At 43.6% G+C, this 22,284-nt stretch overlaps 2 protein-coding genes across 3 annotated transcripts; one reads left to right on the top strand and one right to left on the bottom strand.

Annotated features, from left to right (window-relative positions):
• The first annotated feature begins 5,461 nt into the window (after positions 1–5,461).
• On the top strand, positions 5,462–19,099 carry c14h14orf180 (chromosome 14 C14orf180 homolog). Of its 2 annotated transcripts, XM_070979613.1 has the most exons (10): positions 5,596–5,948; positions 6,695–6,725; positions 10,298–10,384; positions 11,858–11,978; positions 13,909–13,939; positions 14,202–14,310; positions 16,112–16,278; positions 16,436–16,568; positions 16,970–16,996; positions 17,305–17,624. In XM_070979613.1, the coding sequence occupies exons 1-10, from the start codon at positions 5,796–5,798 to the stop codon at positions 17,508–17,510; spliced, it is 1,065 nt and encodes a 354-aa protein (XP_070835714.1). In that variant the 5' UTR covers positions 5,596–5,795; the 3' UTR covers positions 17,511–17,624. The 2 variants fall into 2 exon arrangements, with proteins under 2 accessions (XP_070835713.1, XP_070835714.1); XM_070979612.1 differs by lacking the exon at positions 16,970–16,996 and having other exon boundaries at positions 5,462–5,948; positions 17,305–19,099.
• On the bottom strand, positions 18,752–21,428 carry LOC139342488 (transmembrane protein 179). Its single transcript, XM_070979614.1, has 4 exons — positions 21,054–21,428; positions 20,445–20,582; positions 20,277–20,355; positions 18,752–20,196 (listed from the first exon to the last, which is right to left on the bottom strand). Exons 1-4 carry the CDS (start codon positions 21,353–21,355, stop codon positions 20,023–20,025), a joined length of 693 nt encoding a protein of 230 aa, XP_070835715.1. The 5' UTR covers positions 21,356–21,428; the 3' UTR covers positions 18,752–20,022.
• Between the last annotated feature and the right edge of the window lie 856 nt (positions 21,429–22,284).

The raw sequence follows: 22,284 nt of genomic DNA on the forward strand, positions 1-22,284 counted from the left end.
AGCAGCAACAAGGCCGGCGAGGCCACAGGTGCCTTGTTAACGCTTGAGCCTGATTGACAGGTAGCATGCCGTCCATGTTGAATTCATCACATACATTAACCCAGTGACCTATTCCACAACTAGAAAGATCCTTCGCTTGACTAACACCATGGCAACCTCCTGTGAGTGGATGCCGTGTGGACAAGACATTTACAGCCTTAAATCTCATTAGTGTGTCATTTATTTATTGTTATTTCAATAGAGTTTCACTGAAATGCTGTAATATGATTTTCTGCTTGGTTTTCTTATGGTCGGTCCCCCTCTTGCGGAGAAATAGCAAACCGAAGACCCAGGTGGTGCTCGTAATGACTGTGCGCAGTATGATCATGCAGTGTAAAGCAGTGTGAAATAGGGTTATGTCTGCAAGATCTGACAGAGATCCTGTGACTGTGAGCATCATGATATCCCTGTGAGAATGAGTAAGCAGCTGGGAGCGTCACTGTTCATATCTTACCCTCTTACAGCATGTCCCATAAGCATTTAAAAACACTGAGAAATGAAGCCCAAAAAGAGGAGAAGAATAGAAAGGGAGCCTCGTGGAGTAGCATGCAAATAAATGTGACAGATCAGGGAGTATCAGAGGACGAGTCGGGGTGGGTGACAGTATCAAACAGCCAGCAGTCAGATCTGAGTGGCTGTCATAAGTGACTTACAGGCATGTAATTGTCACTGACATATCAGTTTAACAGTAAGAAGTAAATTCTGTCTTCTGACACATGCTGTTGTCTCTCAGTTAACCTCCCACGCAGAGAAAAGCAGACAAGAGTGAGCAAAGAGGGCCGTGAGACATGTGGGCCTGGAAGGATTTACAGCCGCTGTCACTCCTCATAGGTGCTTACTTTCGTTTCCTGTTTCACTCACATCATAACTGACCCATATTCAGCTAGATTCTGGTGGAGCCGTGACAGAGGCCATTGTCATGCATGAATAAAGGAACAGTCATTTTGGCTTATATACATTAGAAAGAAGAAAAATGAGTATATTTACTCAATTTTCATGTGTTTTACGTGAGTATTTCCATTTTATGTTGCTTTATACATGTACTCCACTTGAGGGATTTTCCTCATCAGTGTCATTGATTTTTGTAAATATCTGCTTATTCTGAATTTGAACACATTTCACACAAGTTTTGACAGAGGCGGCTAAAGACTGGGAAAGTTGTGGAATGCTCCAAAAACACCTGTTTGGAACATTCCACAGGTAAACAGGTTCATTGGTGACAGGTGATAGTATCATGATTGGGTATGAAAGGGGCATCCTGGAAAGGCTCAGTCATTCACAAAGAAGGATGGAGAGAGGTTCACCACTTTGTGAACACATGATTGGATAAAGGATATTAATACATGGACTCAGAAACACTGTTCAATTGCAAATTATTGCTTTCTGTTTTTATTTATCTTTTACGCAGTGTCCAAACTTTTTTGGAATTGCAGTTGTAGTGACATGAATGATAAAGTTGTGAATTGTTCCACAACAAAACTAGGAGAGTACATAAAGTACTCCAAGATAAGTGATTTCAAGTTGTTGTATGAATTTAAAAAAATCAACTTTCAGGACCTTAGGAATGACATAACTCTGTAAGGGACCATTTTGCATTAAGAGTACTTTTACTTCTGATACATTTTTACTTACATTTTGCAGGTAATACTAATGTCCTTTTACTTGGCAGTATATGGAGGACTTTTACATCTAACAAAGTATTTGTACACTGTAATATTACTTTTCCTTCAGTGCAAGATCTGAATACTTGAAATGTCCACTAGGGGGTGCAAGAGTGGCACAAAAGATAATGAGCCCAGCAGTGGTGCTGCAAGAGACATTTCCTTTAATCAACAGTTCTTAATGAATTGATAAACCCAGTTAAGTGGCTGTTTTCATTAAGCATTTTTAAATAAAGCACTTGCCTCACAGTGTTAGTCATGCTAAGTGTGAAGTATATATTGTATGTGACTCTTTCACAATGAAACCGTAATGAGGATTCATGTAATAACGCCCCCACAGCTGTAATTAAACAGGATGTATGGTGATTCTTACAAGAATTTCCTGCACATAACTGAAGGACAGCGGTCACATTCAAAGCACTGCAGGAATAAGAACTGACCAAAAAGAAATCTTAAAGAGTGTGGGATGATGTATAGATGTGTCATAATCCTAGCTGGGGGACTTGCGTTGCTGTGTTTACCTGGACAGTGTTTGTCAGTAAAAGTCACTGGGTTAGATAATTGAGTAAAAAGAGACAGATGGTGGCAGCATTTACTGCTGATTACATGGAGGTCATAAACTGCCTTTCAGTAGCTGGGGGTGTCCGGTCCAAGGCTATTAAACTGCCAGAGCCTGAATCTTAGAGGGATACAGCTGCACAGGAGAGTGGAGGGGATGAAACAGTGGGCCAAGACGATAGACGTCAGTATCCAGAGTACAGGCACACAATATGTACTCTATATCTGAACATATGGGGTTTTTTGCAACTTTTCCATCTCTAGACTCCTGCAGAATTTCTGTGGAGCCTTATTTCAGAAAGAGTAGACTTGATCTCCTCACATCACTGGAGTTGGCATACTGTAGTGGGGGGCGTCGCGGCTGTCACTCACACAGAGTAAAATATTCCATACCAGAAGCCTCTAGGCTACAGCAAAATTGCATAGAGTGGCTGTATGTGCACAATGCAGCAAATATAAATAGTATATGCTGATGCAGGGCCATGCGCAGTGTCGTGAAATGACATGAGGACACAAGAGAAGCGATGTTCCTCCGCAAACCTGCTGGACAATGCAAAATGCATTATTCTAACAAATGGTTTCTGAAATCATAGAAGATTTATGGCCTTATGGTAAATATCCACATAGTCAGACTCTGCAAAACCAGAGCCACGGAGATCTGCTGAAAAGTTTTGTACTGACTTCATATCTGGTTATGTACTTATTGACGGGGTATACCATGATATTTACACTAGCTCAAGATGAGCTCATGGAAGAACAGTATAAATATAGATTACAGAAAGCATTAGCACTAATTGAACATATTGAGGTTTACTGCATTGCAATAACCTGCTGATGTTAGATTTATCTCTGTGGATAAGTCACTCTTTCATTCCACTCTGCATGCTTTTGCAGGGCCTGCTCACCATTCATTTACATTAGTCTGCAGTATTGGCTTCCCCGGGAACGGCTGCTGTGGAGAGTGTTTACTGATCATCTTGATGTATTTGTCCACCAACTCTGCGAGACAGACAATCAATATTCCAATTACAGGTAGATTTCCATTCTTGCACGGTAGAATAGTGAACATCAGTCACTATCTTTGTCAAAATGCCAGCATATGTACAAAAAAAGTGTTCAGAGCAGGATGTGAGCAAATGACCTGCTGCTTTGTGGTGCCGCAAAGTCAGATTAGTCAATCTTCCAAACAACAATTTGATGTTATAATGTTAGAAAGCGAGAGAGCAGTTTTGTAAAATGTTAAAACACAGCATAAGAGCAATTCCTTACGGATATATGGAAAGGAATGAGGTCTACTTGCTGAATATCCTACTAATGGCAAGAAAAATGATCACTGTTTCATGGCTTAAACCACACCCACCCACCCTACAGCAATGGAAAGATTACTGACAGTATTCTGGATGGAAGGAATAACAGCTCATCTTCAGGTAAAGACCGACTCATCTTGATTCAATGGACTCCTGTGATTACTTATTTTGGACTCTCAATGTGATATGCACTTGCCCCTACCCCCCCATTTTATTGTCACTGAGATTCCTCTTCATACAGATGTACTGGATGCCATGACTCTTAGTAGTTTTGTTTGTTTGCCGAAATGTAAATAGTTTCCCCTGGCAAAGAGCCTTTGTATATCCTTGGTTTGTTTTATTTTAGAATCTGCCCGATGAGGCAGTGATGTACGTTGTTACTGTGCATATGTCTGCATTAAGTAAAAAAAAAAACAGCATAACATAAGCTGTAAAATAGTGTTTTTCCCTTCAAGTAGCAACAAGCAAGACTCCTTTACATGTTACTCCCAACACAACCAGCACAGTGATTTATTAAGATATATGTTGCTTTGGTGTCATCACATTAAATGCTATATTGTACCTCATTACACGGCAAAGACTTTTTCATCTTGAAAGGGTTGTGTTTGCGTGGGTTTCCTGTTGCGTGGTTGTTGTCATATGTTGTTAACATGAAGACAGGAACATGCAGTGCCACCTCTTCGCAGCTGATTTGTGTCTGTTCAGCCTGACTGGCCGTTAATGAGGAGACGGAGCCCACTCTTTTTCAATTAAGACTGAACACTGGGAGTCAGCCAGTGGCTCTCCAGCTCTGTCACATCAGAAGCTTTGCTTACTTTCTCACTGTGTTCTAACTCAGCACTATTGACATCACAGTAAGGTGAGCAGAATCACCTGTCTGCACTCCCCAGTTCTCTGTTTGGAAGGGATAAAGCGACCCTGCATCAGCATAATCAAGTCCCACGGCTGCTCTGGATGCAGTTAGTCCAAAATGAGCACTGTTCACAGTTCCCTGAGTCTGACCTGCCAGTGCAAGTTTAATGCTCTCTTATCCCTCGTCCACTGGCATTCACAACCATTAAAATCCCATCTTGCTCAGCTAGGTGCATCGGACACTAATGGAGACTGACTCTGCCCATTTGCTTTGTGTTACCCCATTCATTTTCTCCAGCCGCCTCGTTCGTGTCCAAATGGAGCGCAGGTTGTGTGGAGTGCTGCTCTCAAAGTCAAGACCCATTCATGATCCTCTGGATCATCCGTGGATCGAGTGCTGTGTCCGTATCTCTTCTTCTTCGCTCTCTCTTCAGGCAAAGATTGGCCCTACACTAATGCTGATTAGCAGAGTGTGAAGGGAAGCGAGCAAACATCCAGAGGAGGCGCTCCTTGTGAATAAATATTTGCTGGGCTTGTTTGGATAGTCAGGAGTGCTTTCTGTCTGTCTCTCATACCATACTGTGGCTGTTCCTAATGACCCTGTGTTTGCATCAGCTGTCTGCTTTGCTTCAGAGAAAGTACAAAAGCTCGGTCTCTCTGTGGTAATGTGAAATATGCACACACAGCACTTAGTCTAGTTTGCTTGTTGATTCTTATGCACTCCTCATTTATAAGTCATAAGTGGGGCAGTAAGACTCACACACTGTATATACATGAGGCACTGCTCTCCAGATGTACAGTAGATAGTAAATCAGGTCAAAATTAAAGTAATCTTGTACTACATTCAGAGATACATCATAGAACATGTGCACACCATATTTGGCTTTCATCATCAACACCTACAGCTTTCCAGTCTCCCTTTTCAAGGATTGGAGAGCGACCCAATGTGCTAAACACATGCTGGCGGAGCTACTGTGCATGAGCAGAGCAGGGATTGGTCAACAGCTCTGCCACTCAAACAGCACATACTCTCCCACTTCCTCTGTCCTCCTTACGTGGTGCAGCCAGGGAAGGGAGGGGAATGGATCTCTTCTGTGTGAGTCGCCGGAGCTCCCTCAGCCTGCTCCTTACCACCTGTCCTTGACTTACTGTGCTCAGACGAGACTGAGAGGGAGCTGTGCTGCTCACTCCTCTCCTCTGGCGCCTCTTTGTCTGTGCTTATGTGAGCAGCTTCGCTTCCCTTCTTTTAAATCTTTCACTCTGTGGGGCTGTTTCTTTCTACCTGTGGTGCTTCAGTGGAGTGGCGAGGAGAGGAGCGTTCGTCCTCGGCCGGTGGAGCTCTGATGGGAGGCAGTGCTGGCTCTGGCTGGGACTGGGGATGCTGAACGGGGGGAGGGAGGGCCTGTTTGAGCTGGGACAGCAGCTCCAGCAGCAGGGGGAGTATCAGGCCGCCCTCCACTGCTTCCTCAGCTGCCTGTTGGGACTGACCCATGTGCAGAGCTTCACCTCTCTGCCCAACTGCCTCCACCAGGTGAGCATGCCTAAAGACTGGACACACACACACTCATAACATTTGTGTGTCACTCTCCCTTTCTTTCACTTGCACACACATGCAAACATGCATGTGCATAATGCATTACATGCATGCACAAATCTGCTGTATCATGGATTTGCACAGCTGTACACACTTTTACATCACTTCTGTTTTTGAGCTTGATGAATTATCCCACACGGCAGCACACATTCAACCTTGATATCTCTAACACCAATGTCAAATCTAACAGTCTATCGTTTGTCTCTGTGTTGACACTGTAAGACCATCTCAGTCTCAGTAGGACTGACAGTGTGCATGCTGCTAAATGAAGTATCGGATGCAGCTCCAGCACACAGCAACAGTGTTATTAGACAGCTCACATGCTTAAAATTACTGTAATATCCAGCTCATGTCTGCCCCATTGTGTGTAGGCTATGTTTTGGCTCTGTGTAGCCAGACCAAAGTCTTAGCAGATTAAATGCTGGTGTGCTTTACAACGGCAAGGCTACAAATTTAATTCTGTTTAGTAGTGCCTGAAAGAATGTCCCTGATGTCCAAACAAAACCGTTACTCCAGAACTTTGGAACGTGTGGCCTGATGTTGACCAGACCAATGCGAGGAGAGCAGAATTACTTGTTTTGACAGCTGGTGACATCATGTGCACACACAACCGGGAATAATGCTGGTAGTGAATTATTTAACACTTAACCATGTCCCTTGGATGTTTTTTCTGTGCTTTACAGATCGCAGAACTCTTCATCACTGAAAAGAATTGTATCCTTTACAAACTCAGGGAAAAGTCTCACTCCTCATCTCACGCCTGGCACTTTTGCTTTCACCGTCCCCTTCAGGAAGTGTTAGCAGGCAGGCTAACTATAAAACTAGCCTTCTATATCTGTGAACATGCGAAGGATTGTCATTGGTGGAAGCCATGGCAAATTCTGGCACAATGGAGGATGCAGACCCTGTATAGAAAGCAGTGTAAACTGAGGGGGATGAGTGGATGTCTTTGGGCGAGTTTATAATAACTCATTTGTCCCAGAATGCCATGCGTATTGTGTGTAGCTCAGGCTGTGTGTATGTCTCCTAAGAGGATTTGTAGGCTCTTATCTCTGCACAACAGAGTGGAAGAGCACTAATTAACCTGTATCTGCACTGACTAGTCTGTGCATTGCCACTTCACTGCTTCTATAAACTATAGCAGTATAGGACTGAGAGATAATAGAGAGGTGTTGCGTTTCAGGATATATTACCTCCATGGCTCTTCTCCCCGTTACTGAGACACTCCAACACTTAACTTGCCAGCTCAGGTTATCTACCTCAGCGAGCCTCTACCCCTCACCACCCGTTTTCCAAAATAGGTCGATTTGCTGAGCTTCACTTCATCAATAGCCAGTGGTAGGCCCCTTCTCAGCAGGAAAAGGCTTCTACTTAAGAGGGTCGTCTACCGTGACGGGGTTAAATCTTTTGACATACGGTGCATTATTAAATAACATCATCAATAGTAATGGTGTTGTGTTATGTCAAACTGTGGTATGTTATGTTTGGGAGGGTTACCATATTACATTGTTTTACATTTAGGGTAAGGTTACAGCCGTGAAACTGTAACTACGTCATACATTGTTTAGCAGCAGAGAGGAGCAAGTCAGCAGTATCACCGTGTGGAGAGATTCAAAGTATGTGGTCGTTTCCCATAAAATTTCCATTTCTTTCTCAGTCGTTCTCATGAGCATCAAAGGAGCTGAAGTTGTGATGTTGTGGTCTTTTCCAGCGCGGTCCTCTGGGGAGGGAGGTGAAGGGTCAGTGTGCTCAAACTGGGAACGAATGTGGGAACTTTGGAGTTTCACACAAATGTTTATTAGAACAGAATCTGCAGCGTTTCTTCACATGGTGTCTGAAGCAAATCCACTAGCAGGAAAATAAAGCTGACTTTACGTATTCAAAGTATCCTGATTTCATGCCAGATAGCTATATTGTATTAGGTGCGGCTGATAGTGATGGTGGCAGCACTGTGACCACTTAAGGCTGGATGTATTGTTATCAGAGCTGGCAGTTATCCACAAGTGACCTTTGTCCAAAGCCAAAAGCTCTTTTGGCTGCTGAGTGTTTACTGATACGTGGTTCTTGGAAAGTATGCTGACCCAGACGATTTGACTTTAATGTCAAATAAAGGAGGATATTAATATTTACATTTTTAGAGTGAATATGCTGGAAGGTAAGAGTAGTATTTCCATTTTTTTACCACTACTTAATGCTTCTACTACAGTAACTACAGTATAATTCAGAGGCAAATATTGTATTGTAAAGTATTGTTACTTTACAGATTTGGTTGAATAGTACAAATTAGATCACAATAAATGATAATATAATATTATAGGTTAATCTTTATTGATCTCTGAGGGGGGCCATATAAAATAGTTAAAGCACATTTAAACTACCAGCTTCAACATGTAAATGATAAACACATGAATGCATCAGTAATTATAATCCAGTAATATAGATTCTGAGGTATGCAAGTCTGCATAATGAGTACTTTTACATTTGCTCCTTTAAGTATATTTTGATGCTAAAGCTTAAGTAAAAGTAATAAAAGCATGACTTTAATCTGTAACAGAGTATGTCTACACTGTGGTATAACTGCTTTTACGTAAGTCCTTCCTCCACCTCTGGGCACAGGGAGCTTAAGAACAGAAGCTAATCAATATGTTACTATCAAATGTAGTCATGTTTGATCACATGACCTATAATTCCAGAGGAAATCCCTCATTCCTGCTGGACAGAGTTGATAGTGCGCTCTGCAAGTTTATTTCAGTGCACAGTTATGCGGCACGTGCGATCAGATGTGCCTTTGAAGGTACCGGTGTTAATGCAAGCTCTTGTCGAGTTTTGGAGTGCAGAGTCCAATTACCAGTTTAGGGGAGGCTGTGTGTGTGTGTGTGTGTGTGTGTGTGTGTGTGTGTGTGTGTGTGTGTGTGTGTGTGTGTGTGTGTGTGTGTGTGTGTGTGTGTGTGTGTGAGAGTGTGAGAGTAAAGTGGAGCACACATTCCTTGGAGAGGATTGTGTGAGGTTCCTGTTGTGGTGTTGTTGTGGTCCAGCCAGGCTAAAAATAGCAGGCAGAAGTCGCGCTCTGACCCCTGAAGATGGCTGTTCCCCTAATCCTCCCTCCCACATGGTCCACCTCATACTCCCCTCATCCCCAGGTGACTCCCAGGAGCGTGCACTAGTATGCCGCATTTGTAGTTGTCCTGTGATACATCTGAAGACGTGTTCATTAAAAAGAATTTCATGACTTGCTTACTATGTCGTCTCCTCCTGTACGCTACATTAAATTATTCAGATGTACATGCACTAATAGCTTTTCAACATCCGCCCCTCACCATCCATCATTTTTTCCAGTATCTTGTGGTGCTCATCAGGATGAAACGTTTTAAATTTTTAATCTTGCTCTTTGATAACTGTTCTTTCCTTTTGTCGAGGACCATGTGTACAGTATTATTTTAAAAGCACCGTGTTTTGGTTTTAATTGACTTTAAGGGTGACAAAATAAAGGAAACTCGGAAACTGCCCATCTTCCAACCTCAGTATAAAAGTAGAAGATACGTAGTTTTATGTGAGATGTATTAAAGTACAAAACTGTGGTGTAGTGTCACCACACTGATGAAATACCTGGAATTGAATTTAGTGTGCTTTACACATGAGAGATGTGGTGTTAAGTAGGACATTTGGACCAGCAGGGCTGTGTTTATTTTAAGCATTCTCCATCCCATTGGTCTTTAAATTCACCTGACAAGCATCAGTGGTGTCATTTTACAGCAGGACGGACTCTCAGTCCACAGATCACTTTGACAAAGGCTCTATTTTTAGAGTGCTTTTTATAGTGAGTCTTTTCATGGAAACAAATCTGGCATCCAGATTGATCAAGAGGACCCTGAACTAAACATGAAAAGAAGAGATAAAACCAGACACTAAAAAAGGAATATGATATGAGGAGATACAATAAGGTGTAATCAGACACATCTACATTGTGATCCAGCATTCAAAGCTGGTTTTGCATCACAGTCACCCCCTTTGGAAATACAGTACAGAAACCACAGCAAATAGATAACAGCATGCACCAATGACACAGACACCTGTAGTGGAAATCTGTGGCCCACAATCCAGACCTCGAGATCAGCAATCTGCTCTGGATTACTACACATTCTGTTTGCCTGGAGGGGTCATTCTGAAGAGGGCTGGAACAAAAAGCCCAGTGTTGAGCTGGGCCAACGAGGCTGTTTTTAACTTCAACAACAGTTACTGACTAATCCCGCTGACAAGTGAGACTGATCCTTCACCCATATAAACAGATGGCAAGGCCCTCCAGTTCATCCAGGCTGAGAAAATGTTCTATGAGGTGGCATTGATCGAGCTCACGGCTCTTCAGGGCAGCACAGGCAAGTACTTTTGACATCAAGCTATCGATCAATACTTCTGGGAATATACTGGAAGCATATGGAGCATTGCATGAATATGGTGCAGCCTTGGATAAGATGTCCACTTTGATTTTGAATGTGTTTTTGGTGATGCTTTAACTTCCTTTTAATGTTTGAGGGAGAAAATGTGTGTCAATGTGAGTTCATTTTCTTCACTTTGAGTCATTCGAGTCAAATTAATTATTTCTTTCAGTTCAGTTTTGTCAGCAAGTTTTCAAAAATGAATTAATTGTGAATGAACATTTACTTTGATTTAACTGGATTCACTCTTTGAGCTCAAAACAGCCAAAGTAACTAAATTGCATTGTCTTTATTTTCCCTATAATAAGAACCAAATTATACATTTTTTCATTAAAAATCATTAGAAAATTGTTTGGAAAACAAATTTGCTTTTCAGTTAACGTTGAGGCCGTTAGCAAAGCACCAGATACACTGAAGCAGATCAGTGTCTGACAGACTGTGTTTGTCATTGGCAGCTCTCCAAAGGAACTTGTGTGACCTGCAGCTACAAACTAACAAACTCTATTCTGTTAACTCATTGAGCCAATATGAAATGACAATGAATATGAAGTCCATCTTTGTTTACTACATACCTGGTGGAGGATGAAGTGAGCATATTCACGGCGAGGCTGCTCATTCATCACCTGCTGCTGCTCCAGACGTCTGCCTCTGCCTCTCTGTCTGCTGCTGAGGCAGCAGCGCAGTGTAGCGTGCTGGGCACGGTGGAGGAGATCGGGGACAGACATAGTAGAAGACAAATGGCCACGCTTTGCTCATTAGGAGCTGTGTGCCGCCATACAATACCGAGGCCCCTGATTCAGCACTCACTTGGATTGAATGCTGGACTTCTCCAGGGGCAGAGCTGGCGCTTAAAGCTGCAGCTCACAAGCTTTCTTTCTCTCCCCAGTGGCTTTTTCAGATGCATCCCTCTTAGTACTTCCTCACTGACAGCTGACATAATTGTCATTTCGTGTTTTTTGTCGTGCAAACACCTGTCGCGGTGATTTATTTGCACTTGCTCGTGGCGTGCGTTATGAGCCAAACTCATTCCCACCCCCCTCCTTGTACGTGTGTGGTGTTTACTGTGCATACTGTATGTTTGTGGTTTGTCCCTGTGTGCATGCGTGTGTTCCAGTAGGCGTGGTGAGTGTGTTGTTTGACGCCCTTATCCACTCTGCCCAGCCCTTATCTCTCGTGTCTCCAGTCCTCAGTTGGCTCCACTCTGCTGTTAAGGCTTAAAGTCCGCAGCACTGCCAGACAGCCTGATAGCTCGGGTTTTTTCGATTTTATTTTTCAAACTCTGTGCAGTGGTAGAGAGGCAAAGAGAGCAAAGGACAGTGGGGAGAGAGGGACAGATAGACGAGCAGAGGACTGAAGGCTGAGTCGTTTGCTGGTGGGCTGATTGTGATTCCATGCCCTGTGTTTGTATAACAGGGCCTCAGGAGGAGGCTACGCTGGGCTCTGCAGGATGGACAACCCCAGAGGAGCTTTCAGAGCAGGCCTCCCAGGCACAGCACCTGGAACGGCTGGCCCAGCTGTGCATCATGAGCAAACAGTAGGTAAAACTGTGTCCTGCTGCAGCTTCTGTTGTGCTAATTAATGGAGCGTTACATGGTCTGTGAGGTTGAGGGCCCAGTGGGCTCATCGTAAGTGAATTTATGGTTAAATAAAGTCACTTTTATGACTGTTTCATCACCAGTTTTGTTATACAGGTAAAATACTGTACGCGTGTGTGTGTGTGTGTGTGTGTGTGTGTGTGTGTGTGTGTGTGTGTGTGTGTGTGTGTGTGTGTGTGTGTGTGTGTGTGTGAGTGAGCCTTCATCACTTCACAGAGCTGAAGTGAAAATGGTGCTGACTCAGTACTAAGAGAGCAAACAATACATTTGCATTTGTTTCTGTTATCAGTTTTATTACATAAGCAGCAGCTCTCATGTTTTTTAGAGTAGAAGCCTCGTCTTAGCTTATAAGATCAGACTGAAATCATCTTGAGACAAATAATTTCCACCAAGATCAATGGAATGAGTATTTGGCTCGCAAGGCTAAATCTGAGTGACAGTTCGAAAACCCCACTTTCATGAATGAATCACTTTTATCTTCACTTATTAATGTTTCATAGCTATGTGGCCCGTGTAAAAGGTTGGGATGGTCATTGATGCTGTTACTTTTTCACTCCGTGTAGCAAAAAATGTGTTCAATTCATTGTGCCCGCTCGCCCTCGGAGTGGAAATTTTTCGAACTAGATAAAGTCCATCTCCAAGCCGTTTTAGCCCGAGTTGAATTTCCCTGTAGATGTGGAGAAAAGAGACACCGCACTCTACGTGAGTGTCACAGGAGGAACACCTAAAACTGGATCTGGTGGCTCCTGTTGCAGGAGTACTTTGTTAGGCCGTAGCATGCGCCCATTTTCTGTGCCTCTGTCGTCATTGTTTGGATTAGGCCATTTAACCTGATTGCCAGCAAGGGTGACAGGGGGTGGAAGGTTTGCTTGGCCGAGGGCTGGTCACGGTGCTTCATTAATGCAAGGAGCATACAGTAGTTAAACTTAAATGAGATGGTACTGATTGTGCATGACTGTTCCCAGAGGCTCGGCTGTCTGGCCAAGCAGGAATTCTTGCTCTTTGGTCTTTTCTTGCAGACCTCCACCATAAGCCTCAGCCCCAGTTTTTCTCTCTTGTCGACAGAAAGTTGTAATACTTCCTGAATCTTTCAGCGATGTCGTAGGAAGTTCTTTGGGCCAGTGAAGGGCTTTTCTGTCTTTGCCTATCAGATGTCCCCTGAAAAGGACCTTCTAAAGCACTGCAAACCGACACCTGGCCATTACTAATTGAAGAGAAGTGTGGGTTTTGAACAGCGAAGCTGACATCTGTCACACTAAACACATCTTGCTCTACATCTATAGGCACACGTGAGGGTGTGAAGGTGATGACTGTCCTTGGCTGACTTTCTGGGACAGATATAAGCAGAACAGCTGGCAGATCCTCAGTGTACCACAACATGTTCTGGCTTAGCACTACGCAGCAGAGCGGTGGAAGGACACAAGTCAGTAAACCAAGCTGTAAGCGCCATGCTGTCTGTAATTCACCCAGTGGAATAGAAAGGGGCGGTCAGTGCTGGCAGAAATAGAAGGTTTCCACTTCCTCCATGAGGTGCCTGAGCACCTGCAGCCCTGCTCTCCGTGTCTAATCACAGCTGCACACGCATGTTTAGATTTCTCTCGCTGCTGTGTTTCGCTGAAACAGATACACTCACCTGACGCTGCAGTCATGGGCCACTTCACTTGATGAAGGTCAGGCATTGTTGTCTTTGACAATGTTTGTGATTTAATGGAGGAAGAATGTGCAGAGGCTGGCTCCATCTGATAATTCTATTTTTACGACACCGTTTTTGTTTTCAGCAGGTACAAAATATTTTAGTCGCGTGTCACAGACACGAGTAGAGGTAGTGTTTTCGTTTAATGGTTCATTTCCTCTTCCTTTTCCTTGCAGGCCTCATCTTGCTTTAGAATACAGCGGTAAGGTATGTCAATTTCATCATCCTCTTTGCTTCCTCACTAACACTTTTCAACAAATTACACATTTTATGGCACTAATTACATTTGCCTAAATACAGTCCGGAGGTACTTGTTCTTGTACTTGTGTATTTTTATTTGGTGCTAAGTTTATTTCGATGCTAATACTTTTGTATTTTTACTTTTACTTCAGTAAAAGATCTGAGTATTTCTTCCACCACTGCTCTCCTGTGTCAGCTTCAAATCTCGTCTATCTGTTTATTCTTTCAGGCTACAAAGATCCACCAGAGGGCCTTTGGTAATGACCACCCCATTACAGCCAGAAGCCTGGAGCTGATGGCCACCGTCTATGCTGAGATTGGCAAGACTGAATATTCAGGTAAACACTCATCTGACACCACTGTCATCCTGACACGATATCACAACATGGGGCGAAGGGTAGCATTAATAGTGAAAAACAAATGTGGTTGTATGACTCTGAAAACAGCAGCACTGTATAATCCAACACCATCACCATGCAGTCTGAAGCATGAGGGTGGAGCCCTCAGTGTCATGCGTGACAATACCAATGATGATAATCTCAAGAACAAGTTCCCTGCTCGCGGCTTTGGAGAGCTTTCAGTTAGCCTTTACACCATGTCAGCCTGTGAAAATGTTGAATTAATAAACACATGCAGTCGTGTTGGACACAGGAGTGCTTTTATGCAGAGCAAGAAAGAGCAGAAGCTTTGTGACAGTTTGAGGGCACAGTTTTGTTGTACAGGATGTATGCTTGGCTTGCATTAAGAAGGAACAACACTCCCTGCCCGACTCTGAACTCTGCATTTTTGTGGAGACTGCTGCGGTGTTAAAAGCAGCATGTAGAAAGCCGCTTTGTCGTCGAGTCAGCGTTCAGAGGCAGCGGTGCTGAACAGGGCCAGCTATGTACAGACAGGAGTGCACAGCATATAAAGACAAAGACTCACAGCACCCCTCGCCGTTCTCCTCGGACGGTCTTGAACATGTTTGGTGAGACAGGGAAAGAGTGTGGGGTCAGAGAGAGAGAGAGAGAGTTGTAGTTGTTGTTGCAGATCAGAAGTGTGCACTTCATGTGACCTTTCATACTGTATTGTACACAGAGAAATCCTCTCTGGTCACAATGAGACGCTTCAACAGAGGCCTGTTTGACTGTTTACAGCGCTTGTCCTCTAGATATGCCTCACTGCAGACTGGGTCAGTCACCCTCCCTCCGCCAACAAACTATTTACATATTTGCAAGCAGAGTATTTCAACTGTAGTTGGACTTAAGTAGGTTGTGTCGCAGTATGTGGTTGATTTTTGGTCACATTTTGAAACTTGCTCAACCAAACTACTAACTAATGAGGGATTGTATGAAAATTATTTGGGTGTAAAGGGCAGTTGAAGCGTATGATTCACTGTTCCTCCCCAGTTTTACCAAAACTACCAAAACTCTTGTCTTGAAATGACAGAATAAATATTAATCACATATTATCTTCTTTTTTTATATAAATAACATGAACTTAAGTTTCATGGAGGATTTAAAATGGTGTAATATTTTAAACATAATATGTAAATGTCCCAATAACTTTCACAAAATCCACCAAATTTAGTAGCATTTAGCATGTCCTGAAAGCAGTCTGTGTTCTAAAGATTAAAAAAGGCACTCATTAACATCCAAATGCCAGACTGTCTGTCTGTGTCTCTCCCCTTCAATCACTCATTCTCCATAGAAGCTATTCTAGTTGTGACTGATGAAGAATAGACGAATTTATCAATTGATTCAATCACTCATCAGTTGGCCAAGTGGCTAATTCATCAACCAGTGCTGACGGACGACACACACAGTATTTAATAGAGATGCAGGAAATTTTCTGACAGTGCAAATGAAGGAGTACCTTTTACCTCTTTGGACAGCTGTATGTCTTTTTAGAAACTGTTATGGGATCAATTAAAATTATGCTTGGTGAGAACTTATTTTTCTCTGATCCTGGATTACGAAATATCAAAGCTTGGTAGTGCAAACATACAGGGAAGCTACAAAGCTGCACTCCACCTAGTGCTGATGCATTTGCATGTTTAACTTTGAATGCTTAACTTCACCTCATCGCCCATCTTCAGAGCAGTCTGCAAGCTCCAGAGCACTCGATCACTACTCATGTATGCCATGGTTCTCTTACTAGACTCCTTGGGTCAGTGTGTGTCTGCACTGTCCAAACGCTTTGCTGCTGCAGAGTCCATCAGAGACTCGACTGTCAACTGTCTTCCTCATTCCCACCGGGAGAAACACTCAGAGGTCCGCCACAGAAAAGACACCCACCACCAACAGGAGGATGCACCGAAACCTAAGGTAGGGTTGACAACACCTGCAGGCATCTTCAGCGGTGCTACTCTGGATACGAGCAGTTTGTCTGCAAAACATCTGTCCCCTCCAGCTGCTTGCTGCCGGTCTCTGAAATGCACTTGGAGTTTGTTATGATGCTCATCCTGAGCTGTATCAAATGCAGGTAACCAATGGCAAAGTCCCCACTTCCATCCTAAAGAGGCCAAGTCCCACTTACGGGTCGGACACAGACCCCAACCACAGGCGGAAAGGCGAACGCAGGGTTCGATTCAGGGAGCCAGAGACCACAGTACATGGTGAGAAAACAGTTTGCAACGAGACCGTTCTACTCAGCCACATGGTCACGTGTTTGTACGACAAGCGAGAGCAAGAGTGCCTTCAACCCACATGTAACACCTTACACTTAGCAGTGCGGAGAAAGAGCAAAATGCATTAAAACATCCTGAGATTGCATCGTAAACTATTGTCCTCGGGGGATTCGCTGCTGTTTAAAAATAATGTAATAGCAAGAGACTTCCAAACACGAGCAAGTGATTTACTCTTTCGCAATTAATTATGCATGCAAATGAGCCTCCATGGAGTCTGTTCCAGTGAGATAGTGGAGTCTGTAAGGGCACAGCAGCTGGTTGGTAGCTGCTGCACATCACAGAGGTTGGCTCTTGTTGACTGACTGGCCTCTTTTCTGTCGGCTTCACAGACATTCCTTACTGTGACTGTTTAGGTGGTAAGTCTGTCTGAAAGAATCATTATGTTCACGTGCATGACAGGCTGACAACACTACACTGGGTGCAAAATGGAGCTAAGTCTTTCACCCTGTTTTTAACAATGTTGGAAGCACAAAAAGCACAGTTTGTATGACACGACACTGCATATTTGTAATCACTTGAAACACTCAAACACTTAAACTTGCTTCTCCAGGTCTTTGTTGGGTCAAGAGCAAAGAGAGAGAGAGAGCTCTGTGCATGCAGCAATTCAAATGCTCATTTACAAAACAAAAACTGTGAAAAACTGGTCTCCCTTTCATGTTTGCAGCCTATGAAACGACACCGTCCCGCCCCCACCTCGCCCTGTTCACTTGCCTCTTCCTGCTGATGTCATTCCTGGGTGTAGCCATGTACTGCACGGACCGCCGGCGCCCACAGCGAGTGTGCGAGGAGCTGGAGGCCGCTCTGGCTGTCTACCTGCTGCACATGAAACAGCTTCTGTGGGGCTGCTGGATATGGCTGACCATGCAGTGACAGAGACTGACCACAGGTGGCGACATGGAGCCTCCTTTATTTTTTCAGACCCCCCTCTTTTTTCCTATCTTGGAAGGGGCTAAGGCCGACAAACACCTCAGCCTTTTGGCAAGGCTCTGTACACTGTCTGCGGTGTTGAAAAAGGGAAAAATCTGTAATCCCAGAAATATGTAGCTTCCATGTCTGTTTGTATATATGTAGTAAGGTGGTGGGCATGCCACTCCTTATTTAAGTTGTAATGATTTTGCACATCTACAATGTTGACGCTCACATATAACGCTCACTTAATCACCACAACCATTGGATTTTTCAGGTCACGCCACCGTCTGCTGTACACGAGTGAATGTTTCCGTGGAATGCAAACATTTATTTTGTTACCGAACATGATTTGTGTATTATCTGATGTTACACAGAACTGAATGTGTATATATGGTTCAATATATAAGGACTATCACAATATTCAGCCTTGTAACTGCACATAAATGAATGTAGAGATGTTTGGAAACAGCTTTGAGAGCTTCGAGAGGAGGAGGAGGAGGACGGAGGCACAAATCTGTAAAGTGTTCAATAATGTGAAAGACAACAACAGGGCTGCATCACCTCACCGTTCCAGGTTGAATGACTAACGGATGAAAAACACCTCTTTCTTTACAGACTGTCTGCTCTTCTGTGTGGCTGACTGTTGTCAGCCGAGTCCTCGCTCCGCTGAGGAGGAAATCTGCAGCACAATGTTATGAATTCTCTCTCCTTACGTATCGTCAAAGAGAATATACTCAAATTGAATGAATGCTGATGCTTTTGACAGTGTCCTTTATCCCAAATGTTATTTATTCTTCTATACTGTGTATCCACACGTCCAACTTTCAGTTCTTTTGAATTTTTTAGCTTTTTGTTACCTGTTGCATTTATATTTAAAAACAGTAATATTCAGGTTTTAATCATGATGTCAAATGCTCATCAAGCTTTGGACACATGTAAGGATGGGTGTGGGCTCCACAGATATTTGCAATGCATAAAAAACATAACTCCTTTCATCAAGTTGATTACCATTAATATGAAGCCAAACACAGAAATATAACAGAATCAGATACTGTATGTTATTACATTAGTCCCTTTATCAAATGAAGCAAATATAATTCAAACAGCCAAACCACCACACAAACGGATTAGAGGATATCAAAGGGCACAGTGATGCACATCCCACAGACCTCTCATTATGAGCAATAACACACATCACATAGTCTCCAGTAAAACATTGTTCTTTATATAACAGGTTTCAGGGAACTCAAAAAGCAAACGATTCTGGAGGTTTCACATTTGAATGTCAAAGCAATATAAGGCTAATTGCGCCTGTGTGGAAGCAAGACATACTCTCCGCTCTGTACTGTCAAACTAAATTGTGATTAGCAATAAAACAATACCCAGTGAGCTCATGTCCTGTATATGCACATTTAGCGTAGAAGCTGCATTTCACGGCTGTCCAAACATTTACGGTCACTTTGAAAGAAGTGCCTTTATGGAGGGTTCTCTCACTTCCTACCGGTTTATGATTTCAGTTGTTTTGAATAAAACTGTCATTGCCTATCAAAGTCGAGCGGATGATTTGCTTTCTTCCTGTAATCTCTGACAAAGGGTGAGTGTGTGATGTGTACATACTGTAACAGGGAGAGAGATGCATGCAGGTACATTTGTGCGTCTATTCACAGTAATACAGTATATTGGTTTGTAGCCTATAAAGAGAAGGAGAAGCCTGAGTTACTACTGTATATGGCACAAAATAGGTTTTTTAATCTCACACAGATTTCTAAAAGCACTGTTGGACTGGCTGCCCAATACATGAATGTTCTGAAGTACAATTTGTCATATTTGTTGGAAAAAAAAAACAAAAACTTTTGTCACTGTTGATTAAAAGTGTGAATACACTGCAAAAGTACACATCATTTTGCTTTGCTGCAGCATGCAAAGAACTGACTTCGCCAAGTAGTGTGCAGCACATCCTACCAGAAAGAAGCCTAATTTAGGAACACATTGGTTTATAAAACAAAAGGACATCCCTTTACATCTAAAAAACATCACCCTATCAATTTGTCATGCATAAGGTCCATGCACAAGTTCACAAAGACAACATGATCCATCAGCCAATCTGTCCCAGTCATCAAAACTGTGCTGAGCTGAGAGAAACTGGGTGTATTCTTCCATGAAATGGTTTTAATACGATCAGAGCTGAACTATGGCTGTGTGTGTTGAGGAGGAATGCACACGGGACAAACTAAATAAAGCAGGACTCTTAAAGGATAAACAACCATTGGGAGATTGTTTGAGGGGAGATCAATTACCTTTGGAGAACAAAGCTAAAACCTTCCGTTCGATTCGATCTGTGGTCAACGGGGGCAAAAACCAATTCATTTTGATTGTCTACATAGGCAAACATTGGTGTTTCTCATGGCAGGCGAGAGGACTGTACGGTTGAGTGTGAGTGAGTGTGTGTGTGTGTTTGTGCATCCTCCGGTTTCTAGATCAGGCCGGTCTTGAGGTCAGAGCTGCGGCGCGAGGAGCGGCCCAGCAGCAGGTCCTTCTCGTGGATCAGGCTGTCCAGCAGGTCCTCTTGTCTGTAGTTGTGGTAAACCTTGAGGAAGGCCATCACTGCGATGCCAAGCCAGGTGAGCCAGGCAGCCCACAGGCCAAACTGCAGGAGGGAACACGACTTTAAACATGACTGAGACTTACTGAACAGTCTGGAGAGTATTAAGAGTAAAAGAGTCTCACCTGAGCTATAGCAAACTGGTCGTAGAAAGCAGAGTTGTCCAGGCCAAGTTCTAGATCAGTGTCCTGCAGGTCCTCACAGCTAAAACATGACACACGTGCTGGCATTTAGGAGGACCACTGTGCTGTATAATAATGACCATAGTGTGAAAAGTTTGTGCTCTCTCTCACCTGCTAGGCATGGTCCCACCCTCTGTGACGGAGTCGCACCACATGTTGAAACCCACACTGACGATGGTGCTGGACAGGAACACTGTGAACACCACCAGGGAGCTGATCAGCAGGTTGAGGAAGGCGTTGAAAATGGAGCTGCAGGCAGGTAGAACAGAAAATGAAGCTGCTCAGTCTCTATAGTGTTGAAATAAAAAAGTCGTTTTCTCCCTGGAACACAAACCTATGCAGCTAAAACACACAGAGCCTGTCACACAGCACGATTTGGTTTTATATGATGGAAACACTGTGTGAGCCACAGAAGGATTTAGATTTTTCAAAGGCTACACAAATGTATTCCCTCCATCTTTATAATGGAGGACGACAGTGACTAATCATTTTATAGGCTCATTCTAAGGTTTTTTTTATAAGTATCTCACATCTTATATAAGCCTACATGCGGGCTGCAGGATTCTGACAGGATAGCTCGGATGTAAGGGAGTGGGAGACGGCCAGGAAAAAAACAAAACACATTTAACATTGAGACGTTAAACCTGAGCCTGCCCTGCTGAGCTTTCATGGTGCTGCTATTGAATTGTGTTGAACGAGCACAAGTGAAATGTCACTCACTCGTCGTGTCCTTTGCACAGAAAGAACAGCAGCCTCCATGCCTGCACTGCGGACAGGATGAGGGACGCTATCCCGACAAAAGTGATGAAGCTGCAGGAGGACTCGGGTCCCCACTCCTCCACGATGAAGCGCAGCTTCGACACAGTGATGTTCTCGTTTTGCCACATACCCCGCGTGAAGAGCAGGCATTTCCCCCCGAAATCCTCCGTGTTCTCAGACAGAGGCACCACGGCGATGAAACCGAACACGAAGGCTAAAAAATAAAGGATGCACTGGGCGAAAATCAAATTGTCGAGGGCCATTTTTCTGTCTCCGTCTTCTGCTCGCTGCGTCCTGGAGAAAGTGCGGCTGCGCAGTGGAGGCAGCGGCCAGCGGAGGCGCAGCATCCGACGACGCGCTCTGCTGCGAATTAATGAGCAGGGGGGCCTTCAGGGCTCTCCATCTTATCTACATCCAGGCTGTGGAGATGCTGCTCTTCACTGATGTTCCCATTTGCAACAGTTTAAGCGTTTAACGGTTAATTATGACATTTAACATACAGAGTTACCCTTTGAAATGAACCTTATACCACGCGGTCTGACAGTATCTCTTATTATGCTCAAATCCTCCACTGATGTTTACAATGAGAAAAATAGTTCCTCCATGCTTATATGGCTGCACTATTCTATCAAATGCAAATATTCTAGATGTTAAATGTATTATTTTATAATTTTGCCCAAAATTCAGCCTGACATATCTGCTGCTTTTGGAAATTCTGTTATCTCCACTAGAATTTAAAAGGCTGCACAGCATGACAGAGGTTTAAGAGATGAATGCAAATACCTTAACAAACAAAAGAAAAGATACTTAAAATGCAACTCTCGAATTATGCTCATTCAGTGGGTTCGATGCCCTTGTACACGCACATTTTGTGCACACACATAAGTCAGTGCACTCACAAATTGGAGTAATGGTTTGTTTATACATGGTGACAGTCCTTAAGGAAGGGCAGGTAGCTGTCACAGCCATCTGACATGCTTCACTGAGCCCATCTGGTGAGCTGGCCAAGGTGTCTTTCAACCTCCCCCAGCCACCCAGCCTCAGTGCCGCTCACAGTGCCCTCCAGTGGGCACCGCAGCTGCATAGTCAGACCCCTCTGTTTCATGTGTGAAGTATGTTGTTTGCCTCGATGTACAGGCTGCAAATTGAAACAGCAAAGTGAAGGGCTTCCTTAGAGGCTGGCATTGAGTCA

This window comes from Chaetodon trifascialis, chromosome 14, assembly GCF_039877785.1.
Source record: "Chaetodon trifascialis isolate fChaTrf1 chromosome 14, fChaTrf1.hap1, whole genome shotgun sequence".
NCBI classification, from domain to species: domain Eukaryota; kingdom Metazoa; phylum Chordata; class Actinopteri; order Chaetodontiformes; family Chaetodontidae; genus Chaetodon; species Chaetodon trifascialis.

Excerpts from the sequence above, each read along its gene's own strand:
- c14h14orf180 (XM_070979613.1), top strand. The coding sequence starts at position 5,796 with ATGCTGAACGGGGGGAGGGAGGGCCTGTTTGAGCTGGGACAGCAGCTC. Across the intron at positions 6,726-10,297 it reads CTTCATCACTGAAAAGAATT|ATGGCAAGGCCCTCCAGTTC; the intron begins GTATCCTTTACA and ends CCATATAAACAG. Across the intron at positions 14,311-16,111 it reads TGGCAAGACTGAATATTCAG|ACTCCTTGGGTCAGTGTGTG; the intron begins GTAAACACTCAT and ends TTCTCTTACTAG.
- LOC139342488 (XM_070979614.1), bottom strand. The coding sequence starts at position 21,355 with ATGGCCCTCGACAATTTGATTTTCGCCCAGTGCATCCTTTATTTTTTA. Across the intron at positions 20,356-20,444 it reads GGTGGGACCATGCCTAGCAG|CTGTGAGGACCTGCAGGACA; the intron begins GTGAGAGAGAGC and ends GTCATGTTTTAG. Across the intron at positions 20,197-20,276 it reads ACCAGTTTGCTATAGCTCAG|TTTGGCCTGTGGGCTGCCTG; the intron begins GTGAGACTCTTT and ends TCCCTCCTGCAG.